The sequence below is a fragment of the Astatotilapia calliptera genome, chromosome 2, assembly GCF_900246225.1.
Source record: "Astatotilapia calliptera chromosome 2, fAstCal1.2, whole genome shotgun sequence".
NCBI lineage: Eukaryota > Metazoa > Chordata > Actinopteri > Cichliformes > Cichlidae > Astatotilapia > Astatotilapia calliptera.
This window is the reverse complement of record NC_039303.1, coordinates 17,080,248-17,100,709: the sequence shown is the minus strand read 5'-3', so window position 1 is coordinate 17,100,709 and position 20,462 is coordinate 17,080,248. Positions and strand designations below refer to the sequence as shown.

Below are 20,462 nucleotides of genomic sequence, written 5' to 3'. Positions count from 1 at the left end.
GGAGCTTTTTCTTAAATCACAAATGCATAAAGATGATATCACAGTTTTCTTTTACATTACAGAAGCACGAACATGTTAATTCTGTATGATCAGAAGTGGAATGAACTGAGCATGTGCAGTTTAATCATTTTCCTGATGATCATAAATCAAAGCTGCGCTGGAGAGAACTGAGAGTTGACCTTCTTGCAATACATAGCTATATGAATATGTGCATTGTTCCTGACTACTTTTGTTGTCTTTTTTATATGTATTAGTGAACATTTAAACGATTTTTAAGAAATAAAGAAATTAATAATAAGAAACAATCAGAATAATAATGATAATAATAATAACAGGTTTAAACAGAGCAGGTGAGAACAGCTGTACTTTGCTCAGGTTTTTAATGCAAACGCCTTAAAGCACGTTTAAAAAGAACGAAGACATGAACATGAACCTTTACTGATGATCTGGAGAACTTACGGATCAATGCCAGCAAGTGGATCTGGAGACACAGTCTGACCGGAAGCTGTACTTCCTTGGGACTTTTATTGTGAAAGTGAGCAGAGGTTGTGCCCGCAGTGGTCGCGTGTAGCTTACCGTAGCTGCTCAGAGTTTCTCCTCCCGGCGCACTGAGAGCCGCGCGCACTACTTACCGGACTGAACCGAGCACAGAGACCGGAACACGGAGCAGGAGGCAGGCAGAACCGGGTCGCAGGTAAGGCGCTCCCAGTCCTTCAGACTTTACTTAAACAGTCTCTCAGAGTCCCGCAGGAAGCGGCTCCTCCTGCCGCGGAGCCGCGCACAGTCCGCGGGTCCGACCCCGCCACAGGTTCGAGTCTCTGAGGGTCTGGATTCACACAAGGGGTCTGAGGGGATCCAGACTGGAGTCAGAGTAAATTAGTGTGAGGGACAGCAGGACTTCTCTTATGTTATTGTATTTTTACACACCTCTGTTGCTGTGAAGCTCGCACACAAGAATTTCACTCGCATGTACCGTACCAGCGTACCTGCACATGTGATGTGACAATAAAAGTGATTTGATTTGACTCGAGCTTCTGATGTTAGTGGATCTCTGAGGTTTTGAAGGTCTAGGTTTGCTATCCTGGTCCTGGTTTTATGGTCCTGGCTCTGGTTTCAGGGTCCTGGTCCTGGTTTTAAGGTGATGCTGGTGTATTTGGTGCATGATCTGGTTTCAGGGTTCTAGTTCTGGTTTTAGGGTGTGTGCTGGGTTGTTGGAGTCCGTCTCTGCCTTCACTGGCTGCAGGACAACATCGTGATTGCTGACATCATGATCACAGCTGATCTTGTCCTCTGAGCAACTTCATCATGACATCATCAGCTGGTCATTCATCAGTTCCTTTTCCTGTTTTTTGATTTCAGTTGATCAGCTGATAATCAATGAAAGGATTGATTTCTACAGCCGAGTGTTTGAGGTGTTACACACACACAGAGCAGCACCGTGTGTGTGTGTTTGTGTTGAGAAGAACAGAACAGGAAGGGAAAACTCCCTGTGATGTAACATCCTGTTTATCAACGTGTCATGGCCTCTGATTGGATGTTTTTGTGTTTTATTGTCCGGTTATTGCTCAGCATGTCTCTGCTTCGTAATTCTGTGTGTGAATATTTGTAAAATCATCACCCTGTGGGATTATATCTGACCTCTGACCTCAGCCTGGACCGTTATCTTTGGCTCTGTGCTGATTCGTACCTCAGGTCTCTGATCAGAGTGAAGCGTCTCCTCGTTCGTCTCACTGTTTCAGGGCCCTGAGACAGGTTCAGGGGCAGAATGATGCTGAACGTGACACACAACAGGGTCAGAGGTCGGTGGAGCCCAGTTCCCCCGACAGCCATCAGTGTCAGAGAATAATCTTTGTTTTCAACAGAGGAAAGCAGGTTTCCTGATTTTAGAGCCATCTGTGAATGTCCCACCTGGTGCCCACAGGTAGTCATGTGCGTTCCTTGGGCTTTAATAGTTACCTGCAGCCTCACACAATGTACACCACAAACTTTAACTGTTAATCCAGTCCAGTCAGTGATGATGCTCCAGGTCAGAGTTCAGGTTCACATCAGCCTGTCTGTAAAACACACCTGAATAAATCCTGTGCTCCACCTGAACACGCCGCTCTGCCCTGAGAACATGTTGCTCCGCCGGTTGGTCTGAAGGGCTGCTCCTGGTTGAGTTCTTAAAGTCAGACATCTGTCTTCATAGACTCGCTCACTGAGTTCTGCTGTGATCCTGCATGTTTGGGATCTCCTGCATGTGGAGTTTGTGGTTAAATGGGGATTTCAGGTTTGGCTCAGTTTTGCCTTTCTGTGATCATGTGATGTATTTATCCTGAGAAGCTCGAACTGTGAAACTCCTGTTTATCTGATCACCTCCTGATGGCTCGCTTTGATTTCCAGGGAAGCTGTAAAATAGTTTTTTAGTGTAAGAGAAGCGTGTGTTTCTGCACACACTCAGTAAAACAGGAGGTCGCTCTGTGTGCAGAGGGCTTTTTAAACCTCAGCAGGTAAAACTGAATGCATCACGACATTCACTGCTCAGCTGACCAGTTTTCTTTTATTTAAATAAAGAATTAATCAGACTTTAGAGCTCAGAGGAAATCTATAGAGGTGTAGAATCAATAATAACCCAGTGTTCCCAGTGTTCCCAGTGCGCGTCAGTGTGTGGTTCCTGTCACAGCTCAGGAACAATCAGCCCTCTGTTTCACACAATAGAGGCTCACTGTTATTATACTGCCTCATTCGCCCACCCTCACTCTCCCAGCCTTCCTCTCTGCTGCTCCTCCTCATTACAGAGCAACGCCTCGGTCCGACATATCTGCAGCAAGCACAAACCTGCAGGCTCACAGAGAACCTGTAGACCCAGAGAGAACCTGCAGAGAGAACCTGCAGGACCAGAGAGAACCTGTAGACCCAGAGAGAACCTGTAGACCCAGAGAGAACCTGCAGAGAGAACCTGCAGGGCCAGAGAGAACCTGTAGACTCAGAGAGAACCTGCAGAGAGAACCTGCAGGGCCAGAGACAACCCGCAGAGAGAACCTGTAGAATCAGAGAGAACCTGTAGGGGCAGAGAGAACCTGCAGAGAGAACCTGTAGACTCACAGAGAACCTGCAGGGATAACCTGTGGACTCACAGAGAACCTGTAGACTGAGAGAGAACCTGCAGGGCCAGAGAGAACCTGTAGGGGCAGAGAGAACCTGCAGAGAGAACCTGCAGGGCCAGAGACAACCCGCAGAGAGAACCTGTGGACTCACAGAGAACCTGTAGAATCAGAGAGAACCTCTAGAGGCAGAGAGAACCTGCAGAGAGAACCTGTGGACTCACAGAGAACATGTAGACTGAGAGAGAACCTGCAGGGCCAGAGAGAACCTGTAGACCCAGAGAGAAAGCATCGCAGCGGCTACAACCATTATCGTCTGCAAATTATGCCAGGCGGCAGTCATAGCAAAGAGATGAAGTACTTTTGAAATATGGGGAAAGCCAAAAATTGCGCTTCCTCCACTTTCGTAACATTGATTCCTTAATGTTGAATTCTCTCGCAGCTGCTCTATTCCCATGTTGTTGCAGTATATTAATAACTAACCTTGTAACTAATCTTAGTTGTTCTCCTGACTGAAGTTTGGCCCGTGTATAGTATCCTGATATGTGATTGCATTTGTCCCTGACCACCAGAATCCCTCACGTTAACTTTTATCGAGTGGAAAACACGTTGGCGTTCATCCTCCAGCTTCACTGTGCTAATGTTATGCTAACATAGCTGTGTCGCTAGCAATCATGTAGCACAACATTATATACCAGGTAGTCCAACTTCAGTAACCCTGCAAACGTCACTGCTGTTTAGTTTTCTGTCTTCATTTATGTTGGAAGTAATAGCAGAGCTGTACGTTTGAATTAGTTTCAAAAATCTCTGTCAGAACATGGTATGAAATGTTTAGGTGGAAACTAGCGAGCTAACTTCCTGTTAACTTCTAACTCCGTTAAATTTAATAAATTCTGTTTTCATGGATGCATGGATGTTAAACTTCATAGTTACACCTGGTAAAGCAGCAACGCTGATGATTTTATTAAAGATGAAAGAATTTAGACTGTTTTTAACTCTCAGTGTTCGTTTGACTTTGGGACCTGAAGTGGACGGAGTTTTGGACCCAGATTACTCCGCGAAGCTCCTCACTACGGCAGCCGTAATGCTCTGACAATCCATTAAGCAGTGCGGCTTACCAAAGTTGTACTAAAACATTTTTTAACAGATTTCTGCACGCCCAAATCGGTTCAAGGTCAGTAAGCACAACCAGAATTCATACATAAGGCACTCTCTCGATTTTTGAGAAAATTAAAGGATTTTAAGTGTGCCTTATAGTGTTGAAAATACATTATACAGAAGAAAAGAATATATCGTGATATATATCGTTACCGCACGTGCTTCAAATTATACCGCGATATGGATTTTAGGCCATATCGCCCAGCCCTAGATGACAGCTTTTTGTCTTCCAGCTTCGCTCTCCCAGGTCTTTATCATGTGAAAAATCAGCTAACATACAGAAACACCAGTGATGAGGCGGGCGGCATGGGAGCAATGTCAGGGAGGTGAAGAGGGAGGGATGGGACGAGGACAGGGTGTGTTTGGTGTTTGGGGAGAAATGGGAACGGCAGAGGTAGCGCGGGTGCGTCTGAACCAAGACGTTTTTCTGCGTCTGATTTCAGCTGTCAGAGCAGGACCGCTTCAGCCAGGCCAACCAGGTCTCCATGAGAGCTGCACTTCACCGGACAGACTTTCACCGTTTTTACCAGATTTGTCTCTCAGGCTGCAGGCTGCGAGCCTTCAGTCCTCCTGAGGAAGTCTCAGACAGCCTAACATTTGGCACAGTGTAAACAGGGTTGTTATGCAAGCTTGATGTTGTAGCACTTTAACACCTTTGTACGTCTTTGCTGTTTTTCTTGGTTCAGTAACAGCGAAGACAGTGATGTTTGTAGGGACTCTTTTAAATAGTCAGTGCCAAAGTTTGAGCTGTGACAAGGAAACTGGTGCAGATACGTGTGTAGTATGACCAGCTGCTGAAAATCCCCGTGTCCATCCTTGCAGCGTGTCACGGGGTGTCCTCAGGAACAAACACAGGGTGACCTGCGCACATCATTCAGGGGTTATCAGAGTCACATGATGTAGTCACATCTGAACAGAACATGGACATGCTGTAGTAATCCATGCTGCCTCACACAAACCTGCATAACAATAATAAAGTAAGATTATTTTACTTTTTTGGCCTTTATTGACAGGTACAGTAAAGAAATGACAGGAAAGCAGCCGGGGGGGCTGCGGGTCAGACTCAAACCCGGGCCGGCTGCTCACGTGCTGTTAGCGATGGTATCGTGCTGACCGCACAGAGCTGTGCGTCTGCGTTACTGCCTGTTTGTGTGTTGGAGCTGTGAGCTTGTGTGTCTTTGCAGTTTGGTCGGCTGACACTTAGCCAGCAGACAGAATCGGCTCTTTTTAACAGCCGCCATGAAGAACTCGTAAAGTTTCCTGTGAAAATCTGTTCGAGGAGTTTGACACCTGGTGTCTGCTGTTTGTGGCCCATTGTGTTCAGCGTGACTTTATTTGGGCCACGCGGCGTCAATGATGACCTAGTTCTAATCAGTAATCAACATCCAGTCGTGTCAAAGACCCCCACTTTGGATCAATATCATCGGCACTAAAGCAGCTATCATAAATTAGACTCCCAGCATGCATTTCCAAGCCCACTCTCTGACCTCAGGTTTGACTCTTGTCATTTATTGGATTCTTCTTCACAATCACATGGAGGGTCAGTCCCCTGCAGACCCCGCACTGTGCACCCTGAATCAGCTGGTGTGTGGAGGGAAACTGGTTCGAGTAGATCACACCACAAATGTGATTTTGGTGCCTTCTACCCCTCGCTCATGAGGACCAGCACCATCAGCTGGAGACACCGACAGAGCTGATGGTTTCACTGATTTTACACCGTGGGCCACGTATAACCCACTGTGATGTTTAGTGGGCCGGGCCAGTGAAAGATTTTTAAGTACACATTAAATCAATACAGGGACAGATGTGTTGGATCCAGTGGTCAGAATATGAACGTCCTTCGATGTCCTGACTCTGACTGGGTTTTACACCCAAACCTCAGACATGAGCTCCAGCTGTAGCTTCAGTCAGCCTGCGCTCGGCCCTCCTCTCTCTTGTCTCAGCTGCAGTGTTTAAAAGTGGAAGTCGGATGGGAGGGTCTGTATCCTCTGGCTGCTTTTCCTTGGCTCGGTCTTTATCTGTGGCCTTCACTGACTTCCTGCCTGGTTCTTTAACGTTTTTCCTCCTCGGCCGCTCTTTTTCCTCTCACACCGGACTTTCTGTTTTCTGTCACTGCAGTTTTTCTCAGGCTCCTGCTTTTTACTCCTGCTGGATTTGAGAAACTCTCCAGTTTTACATTAAAATGTCTCCCACAAAGTTGATTCTGTTCATCTGGACGTTTTCAGAGAAACGTTTCGTCATCATCAGGTGACTTCTTCAGTCTCAGCTGACTGCAGGTCTCCCCAACCTTTAAACAGGACATTTACACAATGACTGACAATGAGCTATGAGATCAGTTTCATCATTGTTAATATGCAAATTGTCATGATCAATGATCAACAACCACTAATCAAAGAGCGCTGATCACTGATCGTGACAGTTTGCACATTAACAAAGATGTGACCTCGCAGCCCATTTTCAGTCATGAGTAAATGTCCTGGCTGGAAACCTGCAGTCAGCTGAGACTGAAGAAGTCACCTGATGATGATGATGATGATGATGAAACGTTTCTTCCACCGAGCAGATGCATGTGCTTGTATCAAGACATGAAAAGGTCTCATGTGGAAATGTTTGCAGCCGGGAGTCATGTTGATATTATTACTCAGTGTGGTTTCCTGTGGATTGGTGTTGATTCACCACCATCTGTGAACATCTCTGAGTGAACGGTGAGTAAACTAGACTGCAGCGACCGACCTCCTGTTCCCCTTTTACAAAGTGCCTAAAATGACTCTCCTCTGTTTCTACCTTTATTATCCTGGAAAAAAGTAACATGAGGAAGTTTGTGAGGGTGGTGCAGGACGTGTGTGGGGACAGAGACAGTGGTGTGCAGGTGGAGTGACAGATGGGTTAAAGATGGGAGTGGGATACATCAGGGATCTGCTCCGAGCCCCTTCTTGTTTGCAGTGATGATGGACAGGCTGACAGATGAGGTCAGAGAGGAGTCTCTGTGGACGCTGATGTTTGCAGACGACACTGTGATCTGTAGTGAGAGTAAGCAGCAGGTGGAGGAGAGCCTGGAGAGGTGGAGGCATGCTCTGAAGAGATGCAAGACAGAATACATGTGTGAATGAGAGGGTGGATGTGTAAGGAGTACAGAGGGTCAAGGTGATGAGCCTAAATACCTGGGGTCAGCCATCCACAGAGACGGGAGAGTCCAGGTAGGGTGGAGTTTGTGGAGGAGGGTATCGGGGCGGATTTGTGACACGAGGATGGCAGCGACAGTGAAAGGGAAGGTTTAAAGATAGAGCACGATCCAGCACACATGTCAGCACGAGGCATCGAGTCTCTCAAAATAAAACCAGCTTCAGTCTGTGAGCATGCGCTGTGACGAGTCCACGGACGCTGCAGATTTCAGCTCTGAGACGAGGTGCTGCAGCTGTCCTGCGTTTTCTTTCCTCCTGTTGGTCGCCGGCTTCAGTCTGAGGAGACGTCAAAGTCCTGACAGAGAGATGCTGGCGCTGACGACACTCGGCGGCTCTCTGTGGTCACGTGACTGCACGGAAGCATGCATTACTGTGTTATTTATGATACGATCACATCATTGACACAGCATTGATCATGTTGTGTGTCACAGCTGTTGTGTAACGTGTTTCCTGGCTGTGTGGCGGCTGATCTCAGAACAGACGCAGCTTTTGTCTGAAGAGTGGAGGAGGAGGAAAAAGGTCGGCTGGAGGAAGCTGCTGTGACTCACTTCCTCCTCGGCCTTTGTCTTCCTGCAAGACGCTGCAGCCGTGTGTGTGTGAGTGTGTGTGTGAGTGAGTTATTTTTACTTTGGTGTTAGACACATGCTCTTCTGTCTTTCTCTGAGTGACGTCCTGATGCTGACAGAGAGCTCTCCCCAGCTCCATCACACCTGCAGTTTTACTGTCACACCTGGACTTCAGTATATCTGCTGTGTTCACAGGCTCTTATTGTTAAAGGTCCAACAGGAAGCTGCATCTGCTTCTTAGTTGACATCTCCTGAACACATCACAGAGAGGTGACACACACTCACACAAACACACACAGACCCACACACACACACTCACACACACAGACACACACCCACCCACACACACACAGACACACACACACTGGCAGGATGCAGGGAGCCGCTGAAGTGAAGCGTGCTGCTCCGAGCTGGAGAGTTCTCCTTGTCTCATTGGCTGTGTGTGACTTCCAGCTGTTGATCCAGCAGATGATCCAGATGTGGGTCTGTTTTGGGCCCACAGTTTGTTCCCCGAGTTTTTCCTTGTAGCAGCAGGGGTGTCAGGGTTTCATGGCAGGAACCCTCAGCCTTTATCCCCACAGTGACCCTCTGTCTGATTCTCTGCTGCTGTGCAGAGGTCAAAGGTCAGCCTGCTGCAGACGCAGAGAGACAATCGTGCAGCTGTGTCTGCCTGCTGACATCATACTTTCTTCTTCTTTTGTGGTTTTAGTTCTCAGAAAGAGGGGCTCGTGAGCTCCAGAGGTCAAAGGTGACAGTGGTGCAATCTACACGGTGTGTGGAGGCAGTTTGTTAATTGATCTTAATTAGAGGATGCGGTTCAAAGAAACATTTAACGCCCCCTGCTGGAGGAATGAATGGTTACAGAGGCTGGCTCCTGTTGTGTGTGTGTGTGTGAGCCAGTGTTTCTGGTTTTCTGGTTTCAGTGTGGGGTTAGTGAAGCAGCAGAACTTAAACCAGTTTCTGATGATATCTAAAGCAGATCAATCTTTCACCTCTTTCTCCACCAGATGGACGACCGCCATCCGCCACTGCTGTAGGTCAGCGATGGCCCAGGTGTTTCCTGCTGGTGGAGGAGATGAAGCCCAGTCCGGACTCTGTGTTGGTCATCATGGGCTCCCTGGATGGAAGCACGCCGGTTGAGAGGCTGCTTTCTGCGATTCATCTGGAGAGGTCAGGATTGAGGAGTGCAGCATGAAATGGGGGGAAACCGAAACGGCACAATCATCAGATAGTTTGTGTGGCAATGTTGTATCGATACAGGGACTCCAAATATTGATATTCTATTAAATAAGTTAAAATACAGCCGGGGCCTCTCTGTGTGGAGTTTGCATGTTCTCCCCGTGTGTGCGTGAGTTCTCTCTGGCTACTCTGGCTTCCTCCCAAAGTCCAAAGACATGCAGTTAATGGGGTTAGGTTCACTGGAAACTCTAAATTGCCCACAGGTGCAAATGGTTGTCTGTGCCTATGTGTCATCCCTGTGACAGACTGGTGGCCTGTCCAGGTTGTACCCTGCCTCTGGCCCTAAGACAGCTGGGATAGGCTCCGGCTGGATGGATGGAAATGAACATACTGGAGGGCTCGTTACCTGCACTGCCATCCAGAGATAATGTATACGTACTGAGCTCGCCAAAGCTACCCGATGGCTCGGCCACACGAGGAAAATCAGGGCAGCATCCTCCTCACAGCTACAAAAACAGTGTGAGGTTGTCTATGATTGCCATGCATGGTTAGCTCGCCGCTTGTTGCTGCTGCACACTCACCGTTCTGCGATCGCACAGGAGACAACCTGTCTGCGAACAGCCTCAGGCTGACTGCAGTCATTCTCACAGACTGCTTTTCTACTTCAGAAATGCAGACAGATGAAAACACGTGGTCCTCAGTGTGACTGAGTGGGCTCAGCTGCCTACAGAACTGGGTGCACGTGTAACAGTTAAAAATGAACTTCTGTCCATGTCAATAAATGTGATTTTTAACACGTTATCACAGAAACTGACAACCAATCAAAGGGCAGCTCCCATCTAGCCAATCAGAATTACTTTAGGCTTCTGTCTTCCTGCAGGTACCTGGACACCTTCCATCGAGCCGGTCTCCTATTGGCTAGAGACTTCACACACCTCGACAGCGATGCATTGGTCAGTCTGGGCATAACTGCCACAGGACACAGGAAGAGAATCCTACGATTGGTCGGTTACATCGAGAGGACAGAAGGCCAAAGAGCCAATCAGAACGCAGATCTCCCTCGTGACCGCTGTCAGTCAGTTTGTTCTTCGAAGCGCGGTCGCACCGAGTCGCCCCGTCAGGAGGTGATCAGGAACAGCTCTGCTCCCGATCTCGCCGCCATGCTGGCAAACTCCGATGGCGGCAGGCCAACAGTGAAGCCGGTCCCCAAACCGAGAACTGTCTTCAATCGCCGCAGGACCGCGCCCATCCAGTTCACCCCAACACCCGACCCTGCTCCACCCCTACCCAGGAGGCTTTCCCAGGAGTCCATCTGCCTCACTGTGCTGGAAAGTCTGAGCTCAGCGGACATGCCCACAGCAGACAGTGCTTTGACCTCTGACCTCAGTGACAAGGCGCCGTCACCAAGCCGAAGGTCGAGCCATGGGGAGAGAACTGGGAATGGCCGCTGCAGGTCTCTGTCAGACACTGGAGGGTTACCGCCGGTTCCCCCGAGGCTGAACCGCATCGTCCCCCCCGCCTCGATGCAGGGGAATCCTCGCGCTTCTTCTTCTTCCCCTGTTCCCACAGAGCATTTGCAGGCGCCGTCCTTCATTTCCTGCACGGGTAGTCATGACAACAGCAGGTTCTCTGGATCCTCCCCCTCCGCTTCTCCCCGAGGAGGAGGCCTAGAGATGGTCTCCAATGAGATATATTGGGGCACGTTACACAGCTCTGCTGCCCCCGGTGGGAAGAGGAATTATTGCAGCCAGCAGTCGGCTCCTCCCACTCCACCCAGACAGACACCTGAGAGGAACTGCGAGAGGAACAGGTTAGTCACCGTGATGCACCAGTATTTGGACCGGGGTACGTTCCAATACTCAGTTTCATTTAGCAAGGTTTGCGACTCGGTCCGAGCGGTCTGAAGTCTGCACCTCCTTTAGCGGAGGAGACACGTTCTTCATGAAAGCATCCCACAATTCATAGCTACAGACCATCTGATCATTCCTAAAAGCGATCATCTGGATGTTTTTGCATTAAAGCATCTTTCCTTCACCTGTATCGAGGTCAAGGAGGATGGGTTAGGAAAAGGAGTTTTTGCGTGTTCGAGCGTACCCCAGGATCCATGATATGTTTGTTAAAAATCAGTTTTTATGTGAAGGCCCAGGCCTGACATGATTCATCATTTTCACTGTGTTTGTTTCAGTGGCAGCACTTTAAGTAACAACTCTTCAGGATCAGCCAGAGGTGAGTTCAGAGCTCTGAGTCGCACAGAACAGCCTAAAACCCAGGCAGGTCGAGCCTTGTCTGTAAGCTCTGCCTACAGGAAGACGTCATTACTCGTTTCCTGTCAGCCTGATCGAAACATAAAACTATTTAGTGACTGGTGTGTGAGACTCCTAGTTCCCAGACAGTGCATGCACACTTGAGAACAATGTTCCCTCTAAGCTGCACGCGCGCGCAATTGCGCACTGCTGTCACGGTGTCCGCACACAGGAAATCTGCATTGCACACAAAAAAAAAATCTAACCTGAATTGCAATGAAAATAAATACGTTAACAATTGATTCTGTTTTACAGTGTGAGTTTGTAAGTGACCGGCAACTGGCCGCTCCAGCCAATAATGCGATTCACATTCGTATATACGCAGCTAATCAACGTTGACAGGCTCTGACAGCGTCCTTATGTGCCGACACCGGTGTTTTAGCGAGCAAAGCGGCTGATGTGGAGTGAAGCCACGTTAATGACAACGTGTACAACCATTGGAGATGTGAGCAGGACAGAAGGAACAACTGACAGAAAAAGTGTGGACTTTATGCCAGTTTTTAAATTGTGTTGATCGGCCACGTAAAACCAGAGTCATGAGAAAAATATCTGCAATGTTTGGTTTTCTTCCTGAATACTGTCGTTGTTTATATTTTATATAAAAACTGCGTTTTATAAGGAAAACGCTCGAAAGCGCTCTCTGCCTGTGAGCAAAAACAACACCAAAAAAACCCCCCACCCTTTCCTATTGGTGGAAAAATGCACCATGTTGACCAATCAAAAAATGATATGGCAACATGGCATTTAGTTGTTTAGGAAGGGGGAAGTTTTAGGAGTGACGGCGGTGTTTGAGATGTGAGAGATTTGCGTTTAGCACGAATCTTGTGTAGTTAGCGTGTAGTGTAGTCAATAGTTTTGTTGTGTGTGTCAGAACAAAGAGGCGACTGCTGAATGTTACAGGTGTTACAGCAGTGATACATCTGCTGCTGTCAGGCCTGCAGGTATCAGGCTGTTGTTCTCCTTTATCTTATAGTGGACAGAAATTATTTTTTGGAGCGGCACAAATAATTTGTGTGGCATTAGATTTGATGCAGAACAGCTGATTGTTCTGTAAATAGTTTGAAATGTTTATTTAAAAAACGCCTTTGCTGCATTTTTAGGTAAACAGCTGCAAAAAACTTTGTTGTTTGCAAAACTCAGTTACTTTTTTGAAGAAGTAACTATATAATTAATTGCCCAGCATTGGTCATTATTTACTGTATTCAGACAGAGTTACAGACTCTCTCCCAGACCACAGACTCATAATACAAGTCAGAGCTTTATTTAAAAAAAGAAAGAAAAAAAGAAAGTTGTGTTTTCAAAATTGGAGTTCAAGTTATTTTTACTTCCAATAGTGTTAACATGCTACACAGATCGGCTTTGTCATACTGGTCACAGTTTATTTTAACTTTGACGTTATCAAATCAGAACGGACAGGGACGGGGCGCAGGTGAATCCTAACTCCGGTCATTTCTGTTTGGCAGCCTCCACGGACGACCCCGAGGACGAGATCAGCCCGTACTGTGAGACTGTTTTCCAGACCCGGAGACATCCTCCTGCCGCTGAGGTCAGACCGCCACCGCTCCTCCCCCTCACTGACAGAGACGCTCTTCTGACTTTCACAGGTCTGATAAAATGTGCTGCTTTGATCATTTATGTGCAGAGCGAGAGAAGCAGACATGAAGGAAGGGAGGCGAGGAAAGAAGAGAAGCACGCAGAGGATCATGGGTAAGGCGGCTACTCATCCTCATGAAACGAGACGTAAACGTGGCCTTGGAACCGATTCAAAATGCAGAAACATTTGCACGAATTACTTTAATGGACGTGATGATGTCATGCCCACGCTGTCTGCTTCAGGTGCGTTGATAAAGTTTTTTGTGTTTTCAGGGGTCACAGGTTCTCGTGGACGAAGCGTTTTTCGCAGCCGTTTCACCCCGGGGACTCGCCAGGTTACAGCACTGTGGGAGAAGCTCCACCCTCCCTCCGCTGCCTTTCGCTGCCCCACCACGCCCTCCCCTGCGAGGCCGACGAGGACCTTACCATCTCCCCCTACGCCAGTTACACCTCCCTGACCGAGAGAGCCCCGCCCATCATTAGCGGCTGGCTGGACAAGCTGTCTCCGCAGGGGTGCGTTTGTTTCACACAGCTGATGGGGCCTGGATGTGGGAGGAGACTCTAAGTCTGACCCTGTTCTCTCTGTCTTTGTGGTTGGCAGGGGTGAGAGGTCATCTCTGCCCGTTCTGCTGTGTGTCCTTCTGTCTGCTCCTCCCTGTGTCTCCTTCCTCCTGAGGACATGCCTCTGCCTCGTCACTGTCCTTTCCTCCTCTTCCTACACTCGGTGTGTTTCCTTCCTTTCTCCTCTGCTTCCTTCCTTCCCTTACTGAAAGTCACTCAGTGTGGTGGAATTGGATGAAACCTAAATGTGTCTCCTCTCTTGTGTAAGTGGTAATGTGACCCTGGTGTGTGTTTGTGTTTTTCAGGAACTATGTTTTCCAGAAACGCTTCGTGAAGTTTGACGGCAAAAACTTGATGTACTTTGGCAGTGAGAAGGTACTCAGATCTTTATGATGTTGCCGCCGTCCTCGTGGGACGAGCTTAGAATTTCTCATCCTGCAGGTCAGAGGCATGGGTCACTCTGCGCCCTGCGTTCAGCCTGTCAGGCTTCGTGTTCCTAACGTAACAGTCACCCCGACAGGTTCAGGAGGGTGGGCCCTTGTTAGCATCCTCTCATTAAGCTCCTGAACATTTCAGAGCTTTATTGATCCCAGCAGCGGAAAGACAAAAAAGAGGAAACACTGCTATCACCAGAGCTTGTCGCCCTGCTGACCGCACAGTTTGGACTCATCTCCTCTGACCTGTTCTCTGTTTCAGGACGCCTACCCAAAAGGAGTCATCCCATTGGCTGCCATCCAGATGGCCCGTCCAGCCAAAGACAATAAATTTGAAATTGTGACGAGTCACCGGATCTTTGTGTTCAGGACGGATAACGAAGGTAAACACACGACATCAGATTCTCTGATTTTTCTCTTCTTGTTGTAAACGTTTTCCCAATAAAAACACAAAATGCAACAAAATTCAAGGTTGATGATAATGATGGTGTTGATGATGATGGTGGGGGTGATGATGATGGGGGTGATGATGGTGGGGGTGATGATGATGGGGGGATGATGCTGATGGTGGTGGCGATGACGATGATGCTGGTGATGATGATCTTAATGGTGTAGATGATGGGGGTGATGGTGATGATGGCGATGACGATGATGGTGGTAATGATATGTGATGACATGGTTGTGATGTGAAGATGATGATGATTAAAGCGCCTTAAGGCGACTGTTTTGATCTCATGCTGTATGATAGTGATGATGATGATGATGATAAAGATGATGATGATCATCATCGTCATCACGACCACCATCATCGTCATCACGACCATGATAGTGATGATGATGATGATGATGGTTGTGAGGATAATGAGGATGATGGTTGTGATGATGATGATAGTGATGATGATGATGATGATGATGGTCGTGATGATGATGTTGGTCGTGATGATGATGATGGTCGTGAAGATGATGATGGTTATGATGATGAGGCTGATGATGGCTGTGATGATGATGATGATGGTCATGATGATGATGATGGTCGTGATGATGATGTTGGTCGTGATGATGCTGATGGTCGTGAAGATGATGATGGTTATGATGATGAGGATGATGATGATTGTGGTGATGATGATGATGATGGTCATGACGATGATGATGGTGGTATTGACCATAATGATGATGATGATGCTTTTGATGATGGCAAAGCAGTTGATGTGTTTCCTGTGCATCAGTGCTGCGGCGGTGCTGGGTGTCCACGCTGCAGGAACACGTCAGAGATCAGCTGGTGTTTGGACGGCGGCGTTTTGGTCCTGGAGCTCACTGCCAGAAACATGGGGGCCTGGAACTCAAAGGAACAAAATCCAAAGTGTACGCTGCCATCAACACGGACCAGATCTGGCTCTACAAGAGCGAGCAGGTGAGGGCACCACCAGTTGACTTCCTGTGACTTTCTCAGGGTCCTGTGACTATTTCACTTCCCATGTTTCTCCAGTGTTTCCGTAACGGCATCGGCATCACGGTGATCGAAGCTCGCGGAGCAACGATCCGAGATGGAAAACACAAGAGCTTCGACCTCATCACGCCGTATAAAACTTTCAGGTGGGTGAGTTGAAACTCAGCTCAGCTGCTGCTTGATTTTGTCAGTACTGTCTGCAGTTACCAGCCTCGCTGACGCTGCATCAATCAAACTCTTGAGAAAGACTCAGGTTTGAGTCTCTGGGCTTTCCTGCTCTGCAGATCAAACTGAGTCCTGCCCTCAGCAGCGGGTCGCTGAATGAGAAAAATCTCTTATTGTCCCACACAGTTGGAGTTCTGAGTAATTCTGTTTTAATGAGAACGCTGAGACAAACAATGTAGATGTCGTTAAATGACCTTTGCTGCGCCTCCTCAGCTTCACCGCAGACTCAGACCGGGACAAACGGGACTGGATGGAGGCACTGCAGGAGGCGATCGCAGAAACTCTGTCAGATTACGAGGTGGCCGAGAAAATCTGGTCCAACCGCTCCAACAGGATGTGCGCGGACTGCAAGGCCCTGAACCCCGATTGGGCCTCCATCAACCTGTGTGTGGTCATCTGCAAGAACTGCGCAGGTACGACCTGCTCTCGAGGCTCGACATCTTCACTGATACCAGAATCAGAGTCCTCTTTCTCTGCTGTCAGTTTAGCTCTGATCTAATGACGGCGGCGGTCAGCTGTCAGCTAACATGAGCTAGCGTGACAGAAACACATTTACAACCTGCAGCAAAAGCCTACATTTCATCTCATCCGCCCATCGATCTCTTATTTACAGTCTGTGTCATCACAGAGAGAGAAGCACACTGACTCACGTTATCTGGGACATCTGGTTAGGCAGGCCAGATGTTATCTCTTACCTGTCACAACAGGTAACAGTGGCCCAGTAACATTCCCAACAAGCAGCAACTAACAAAGCAGAAATGTAACCAACAACAACTGTAAGAACCTAACAACACGCACACACGCACGCACACACAGGTTCCCCACAGATCACCAGGGAAGCTGCTCTGAAGTCAGGAGGTCAGCATGGAGACCTGCAGCAGAAAGAAAAACACCACATGTTGAAGGTGAGGTTGTTTCTGTGGCTCACTGAAAATATCAGGCCAATAAACACACCTGCACAGGTAAACAGGCTCCTGTTTACCTGTGCAGACACGAATCACTGCAGGTGAAACTGCCACTTAGGAGACAAGTCTGTTAAGACTGCAAGATCGTCACCAGGTGATACATTGGTATTGTGCTAGTGTTTGGAGAAGTCAGTGATGAAACACACCAGTGTGTGTCACAGCTGTGTTTCCCACTGTGTGTGTGTGTGTGTGTGTGTGTGTGTGTGTGTGTGTGTGTGTGTGTGTGTGTGTGTGTGTGTGTGTGTGTGTAGGCCAGCACAGAGGGCTGGGCACGATGGTCTCCAAGGTTCAGAGTCTGAAACTGGACACAAGCGTGTGGAGCAACGAGATCGTTCAGGTGAGAGCGGCTTCAGGTGGCCTCTCGATCTGAGGTTGGTGTCAGTGCGGCTCTCTGCTGTTACAGGCTTTCAGCTGTAGGGGGGGTTAGTGGCAGGTGTAGTCTAACATCCACCTGTTTTTATGAAGTATTCACCTGTAAAGGTGGAAAAGCTTATTAAAGGACACTGAAGCTACTGAGAATGTGACAGAGAAGCTCTAAAGTACCAGCTCGGAGCAGCCGGTTCAGAACCAGCATTCACAGACGCCTGAAAGCAGAGCCGTGCTGTTGTGTTTGTTTGTTTGCTTATACTGTGTGTATGTTTGTGGGCCAGCTCTTCATCATGCTGGGGAACGACCGGGCCAACGACTTCTGGGCGGCCCGTCTGTCCGTCTCTGAGGAGTTGGACTGCGATGCGTCGGCTGAGCAGAGGAGAGAGTTCATCGCCCAGAAGTATCGCGAGGGTCGATACCGCCTTGCCCACCCGGCGTTCAGCAGCCAGGAGGAGCTGCTCAAGGTTTGCCCGACTGCTTTCATGAAATAAATACACTTAATGTTGGCATGCTGGGGTGAGAAGGGCCACAACAAGACGGGTCATAAAGGTTCATGCGTGAAATAGCTTCATGCAGCTTTAACTAACTGAAGCTAGTTAGGACGCTGTAATGCACACATGTGGTGTGTGCGGTGTGGTGCTGGGAGAGCGCGTCAGCCTCATAGATCGTAATGTTGTAGATGAGGTCAGACTCAGACCGCAGCAAATCATAAGCAGCTGCTCTTTGTGTGGGGGGAGCCTTTTTCCTGAGTGCACTGGGGCTCAGTGACCAAATGTTTAAAGCATCAGAGACGAAGATAAAAGCAGCTGGTAGATAAAAACAGGAGGCTTCGACTCACTCACACCTTTCGTCTAAGAAACTTCTGCATCAAAAGGTCAAAGGTTACCCTGATCAGCTGACATGCTGATCCAAACATTTAAAGCCTTAATAAACAATCGCGAAACAGAATCACAGCAGCACAGCCATGAGTCTGTCTCAGACACGCACACACTGAGTTACTGTCAGTCTATAGTACATCTGTGACATCATCAGAAGATGGCTCCTGCGTTTGTGTGTCCGGGTTCGCAGGGCCTGAGGTTTCCATGGCAGCAAACAGCAATAACAACGATGATGATGTGATAGTGTGCAGAGATGGTTCTGGTGTTGACGATGATACTTCGTGTCTCCAACAGGTTCTGTGTTCAGCCGTCTCTGAGCAGACTCTCCTGAAAACGGTGACTCAGATTTTCTCAGAGGCGGAGTCAGCTCACCTCGCCAACGACTCCAACGGCCGCCACCCCCACCTAGCGGATCACTGCAGCACATCAGGTTGGACTCTACTGTGCTCTGCTGTACTCTAATGCACTCTGCAGTGTTGAGCTGCGAGGAAGCAGGGCGTTGTATTTGATCCGATTAAATTCAACGTGTGAAGTCGGTGACTGAGCTCGGTGCGGAGCAGCGTTGGCGCTGAAGGTCAGCCGCTCCGTTATCAGTGCTGTCCTGCAGGGAGGCTTTCTCACTGTCACGCTCGGCTTCACTGAGCAGTTTTCCGAGTGTTGGCTCAGCAGAAGAACACCTGCGTCAGTGTCAGTTTGCTCCAGACGCAGCTGTGCAATATTTCTCTTTCGTTGATGTGATTGGCTGACGGTGTTTATCTGATAATGTTGTGCTTTTATCGGTCAGATCCCAGCGTCTACGATGAAATCATGCAGCCGATTCTTCACTCTGGGTACCTCTACAAGTCGAGCTCTGCCAACAGAGGAACAATGTCCAGAAAAAACAGAGAAGGTAGGAAGAGGCGGGGTCAGAGGGTTTAAGGTTTAAACAGTCCTCAGATCAGAACAAAGAGGCGGTAAACGCCTCCAACACCTGCCAAAATTCACCCAAACCAAAAACTGTCAGAGACGTTTTCAGGTCTTCAGCAGGTTTCTGCTTCAGTGTTCAGGCTCAGAGCACAGGGCGGGATGTTAGCTGTGTTAGCTCACAAAGGCTGCTGGCTTGGTACCACAGACCAGGACGTTGTAGCACGAGCTTGAAATGTGGTGTTTTTTAACGTCATCTCTTTTCAAACATCTCGTTTCCCACAACATAAGGATTATCTGATTTCTGAGCAGTGCTGACAAAGTAAAAGTTGCTCCTTAGACGTTTATTCAGATTGTGGTTTTGTTTCGTCCCGACGGCTGAAGCGCAGCTTCCAAACTCCATCAGATTCTCTGAGCCGTGTGCGCACTGGCAGCAAACACAAAGGAATTCTGGGAATTCTTGTGGAATTTGAGGCTACGCTGATACGATAACAATCAGAGCAGACTACAGCCACTCTGTAGCATCGTGACGTAGCTGTCGACGTATGCAGAATCATTTATGGCACTGACAGTTTGCTTCACCGCCCGCCTGTGAGCAGCACTAATGTTGCAGATGAAGAGGAGGGGAACGAACATTCATAGCTGAGTCTCGTGTAAAATTCTCTGTTCTCATCATCAGACTTCCAGAAGTTCTGGTGCTCGGTGGATCAGTCTCTGGTCTTCTACGAGTCAGATCGATCAGCTGATCCCAGCCTGCAGATCAGCGCTAAAGACATCGTGTGTTTGGGCGTCAGTCGACCCGACTCCTCCAACAACAACGGATTCATTGACAGGTTTTTATTCGCCAAGCTCCACGGTTAAACAGAAAGCTCAGATGGTCCGCCTGGTCAAACTCAAACTTTTCTCCCTCAGGTTTCGTTACACCTTCGAGTTGTATCTGACGTCGGAGAAACTCTTTCAGTTTGGCTTGGAAGCGTCCGACGAGCTGCACAGCTGGACCAAAGCCATCGGAAAGGTCTGCGCCGCATTTCGTCTGCATCCTCCTCACAGAGCAGCTGAACACGTTTGTTTTGCTGTTCATGTTACAAACAATCAAATAAATAATGTTACAAAATTGTTCTAACACAAAATATTTTCCCTAAAAACTTCCTTGAATAAAAAACTGATCCATGTTTGTGCTGCGACCGTCACCAGGCTGCCACGCCGCTCAGCTGTCACTGCCTGCTGACCCGAGAGTTTGAACGGGTCGGGCTTCTACGGTACCGGGCGATGCTGGACCCTCAGCAGTGGAAGGAGGCTTACTTTGTCCTGCAGAAGTCCAACCTGTTCATCTGTCCCCGCAACGACGGCGCCGCCGAGGACATCATCAACCTCAACCGCCTGCAGGAGCTGAGTATGTGTGCTGGTCCCGGTCCGGGTCCTGGTGAATAGTTCTGATGGAGTCTGATTGTTATTGACGGAGCGCTCTGTGTTCAGGTATCACCTCCGAGATGGAGAACCAGGAGAAGAAAGACATCCTGGTCCTGGTGGAAAAAGGAAGGTGAGTGTTTGTCTGGTCTAGGCTTCAGTTTGTTGTCTGCTTCACATTTTGACGCACATGCGTTCGGTGTTCCCGT

At 48.4% G+C, this 20,462-nt stretch overlaps 1 protein-coding gene across 1 annotated transcript in view; it reads left to right on the top strand.

Annotated features, from left to right (window-relative positions):
* Positions 1 to 484: 484 nt before the first annotated feature.
* Positions 485 to 20,462, top strand: part of arap3 (ArfGAP with RhoGAP domain, ankyrin repeat and PH domain 3) — a 29,327-nt gene continuing 9,349 nt past the window's right edge. The window contains exons 1-20 of the mRNA XM_026185810.1: positions 485 to 694; positions 8,997 to 9,159; positions 10,049 to 10,978; positions 11,354 to 11,394; positions 12,935 to 13,017; positions 13,114 to 13,178; positions 13,338 to 13,577; positions 13,931 to 14,000; positions 14,322 to 14,442; positions 15,286 to 15,470; positions 15,546 to 15,652; positions 15,945 to 16,144; positions 16,948 to 17,033; positions 17,347 to 17,529; positions 18,238 to 18,373; positions 18,728 to 18,832; positions 19,526 to 19,679; positions 19,759 to 19,861; positions 20,041 to 20,239; positions 20,323 to 20,386. Coding sequence (XP_026041595.1) covers positions 9,065 to 9,159; positions 10,049 to 10,978; positions 11,354 to 11,394; positions 12,935 to 13,017; positions 13,114 to 13,178; positions 13,338 to 13,577; positions 13,931 to 14,000; positions 14,322 to 14,442; positions 15,286 to 15,470; positions 15,546 to 15,652; positions 15,945 to 16,144; positions 16,948 to 17,033; positions 17,347 to 17,529; positions 18,238 to 18,373; positions 18,728 to 18,832; positions 19,526 to 19,679; positions 19,759 to 19,861; positions 20,041 to 20,239; positions 20,323 to 20,386 — 3,167 coding nt within the window. The 5' untranslated portion in view covers positions 485 to 694; positions 8,997 to 9,064. The remainder of the gene's footprint in view (positions 695 to 8,996; positions 9,160 to 10,048; positions 10,979 to 11,353; positions 11,395 to 12,934; positions 13,018 to 13,113; positions 13,179 to 13,337; positions 13,578 to 13,930; positions 14,001 to 14,321; positions 14,443 to 15,285; positions 15,471 to 15,545; positions 15,653 to 15,944; positions 16,145 to 16,947; positions 17,034 to 17,346; positions 17,530 to 18,237; positions 18,374 to 18,727; positions 18,833 to 19,525; positions 19,680 to 19,758; positions 19,862 to 20,040; positions 20,240 to 20,322; positions 20,387 to 20,462) is intronic.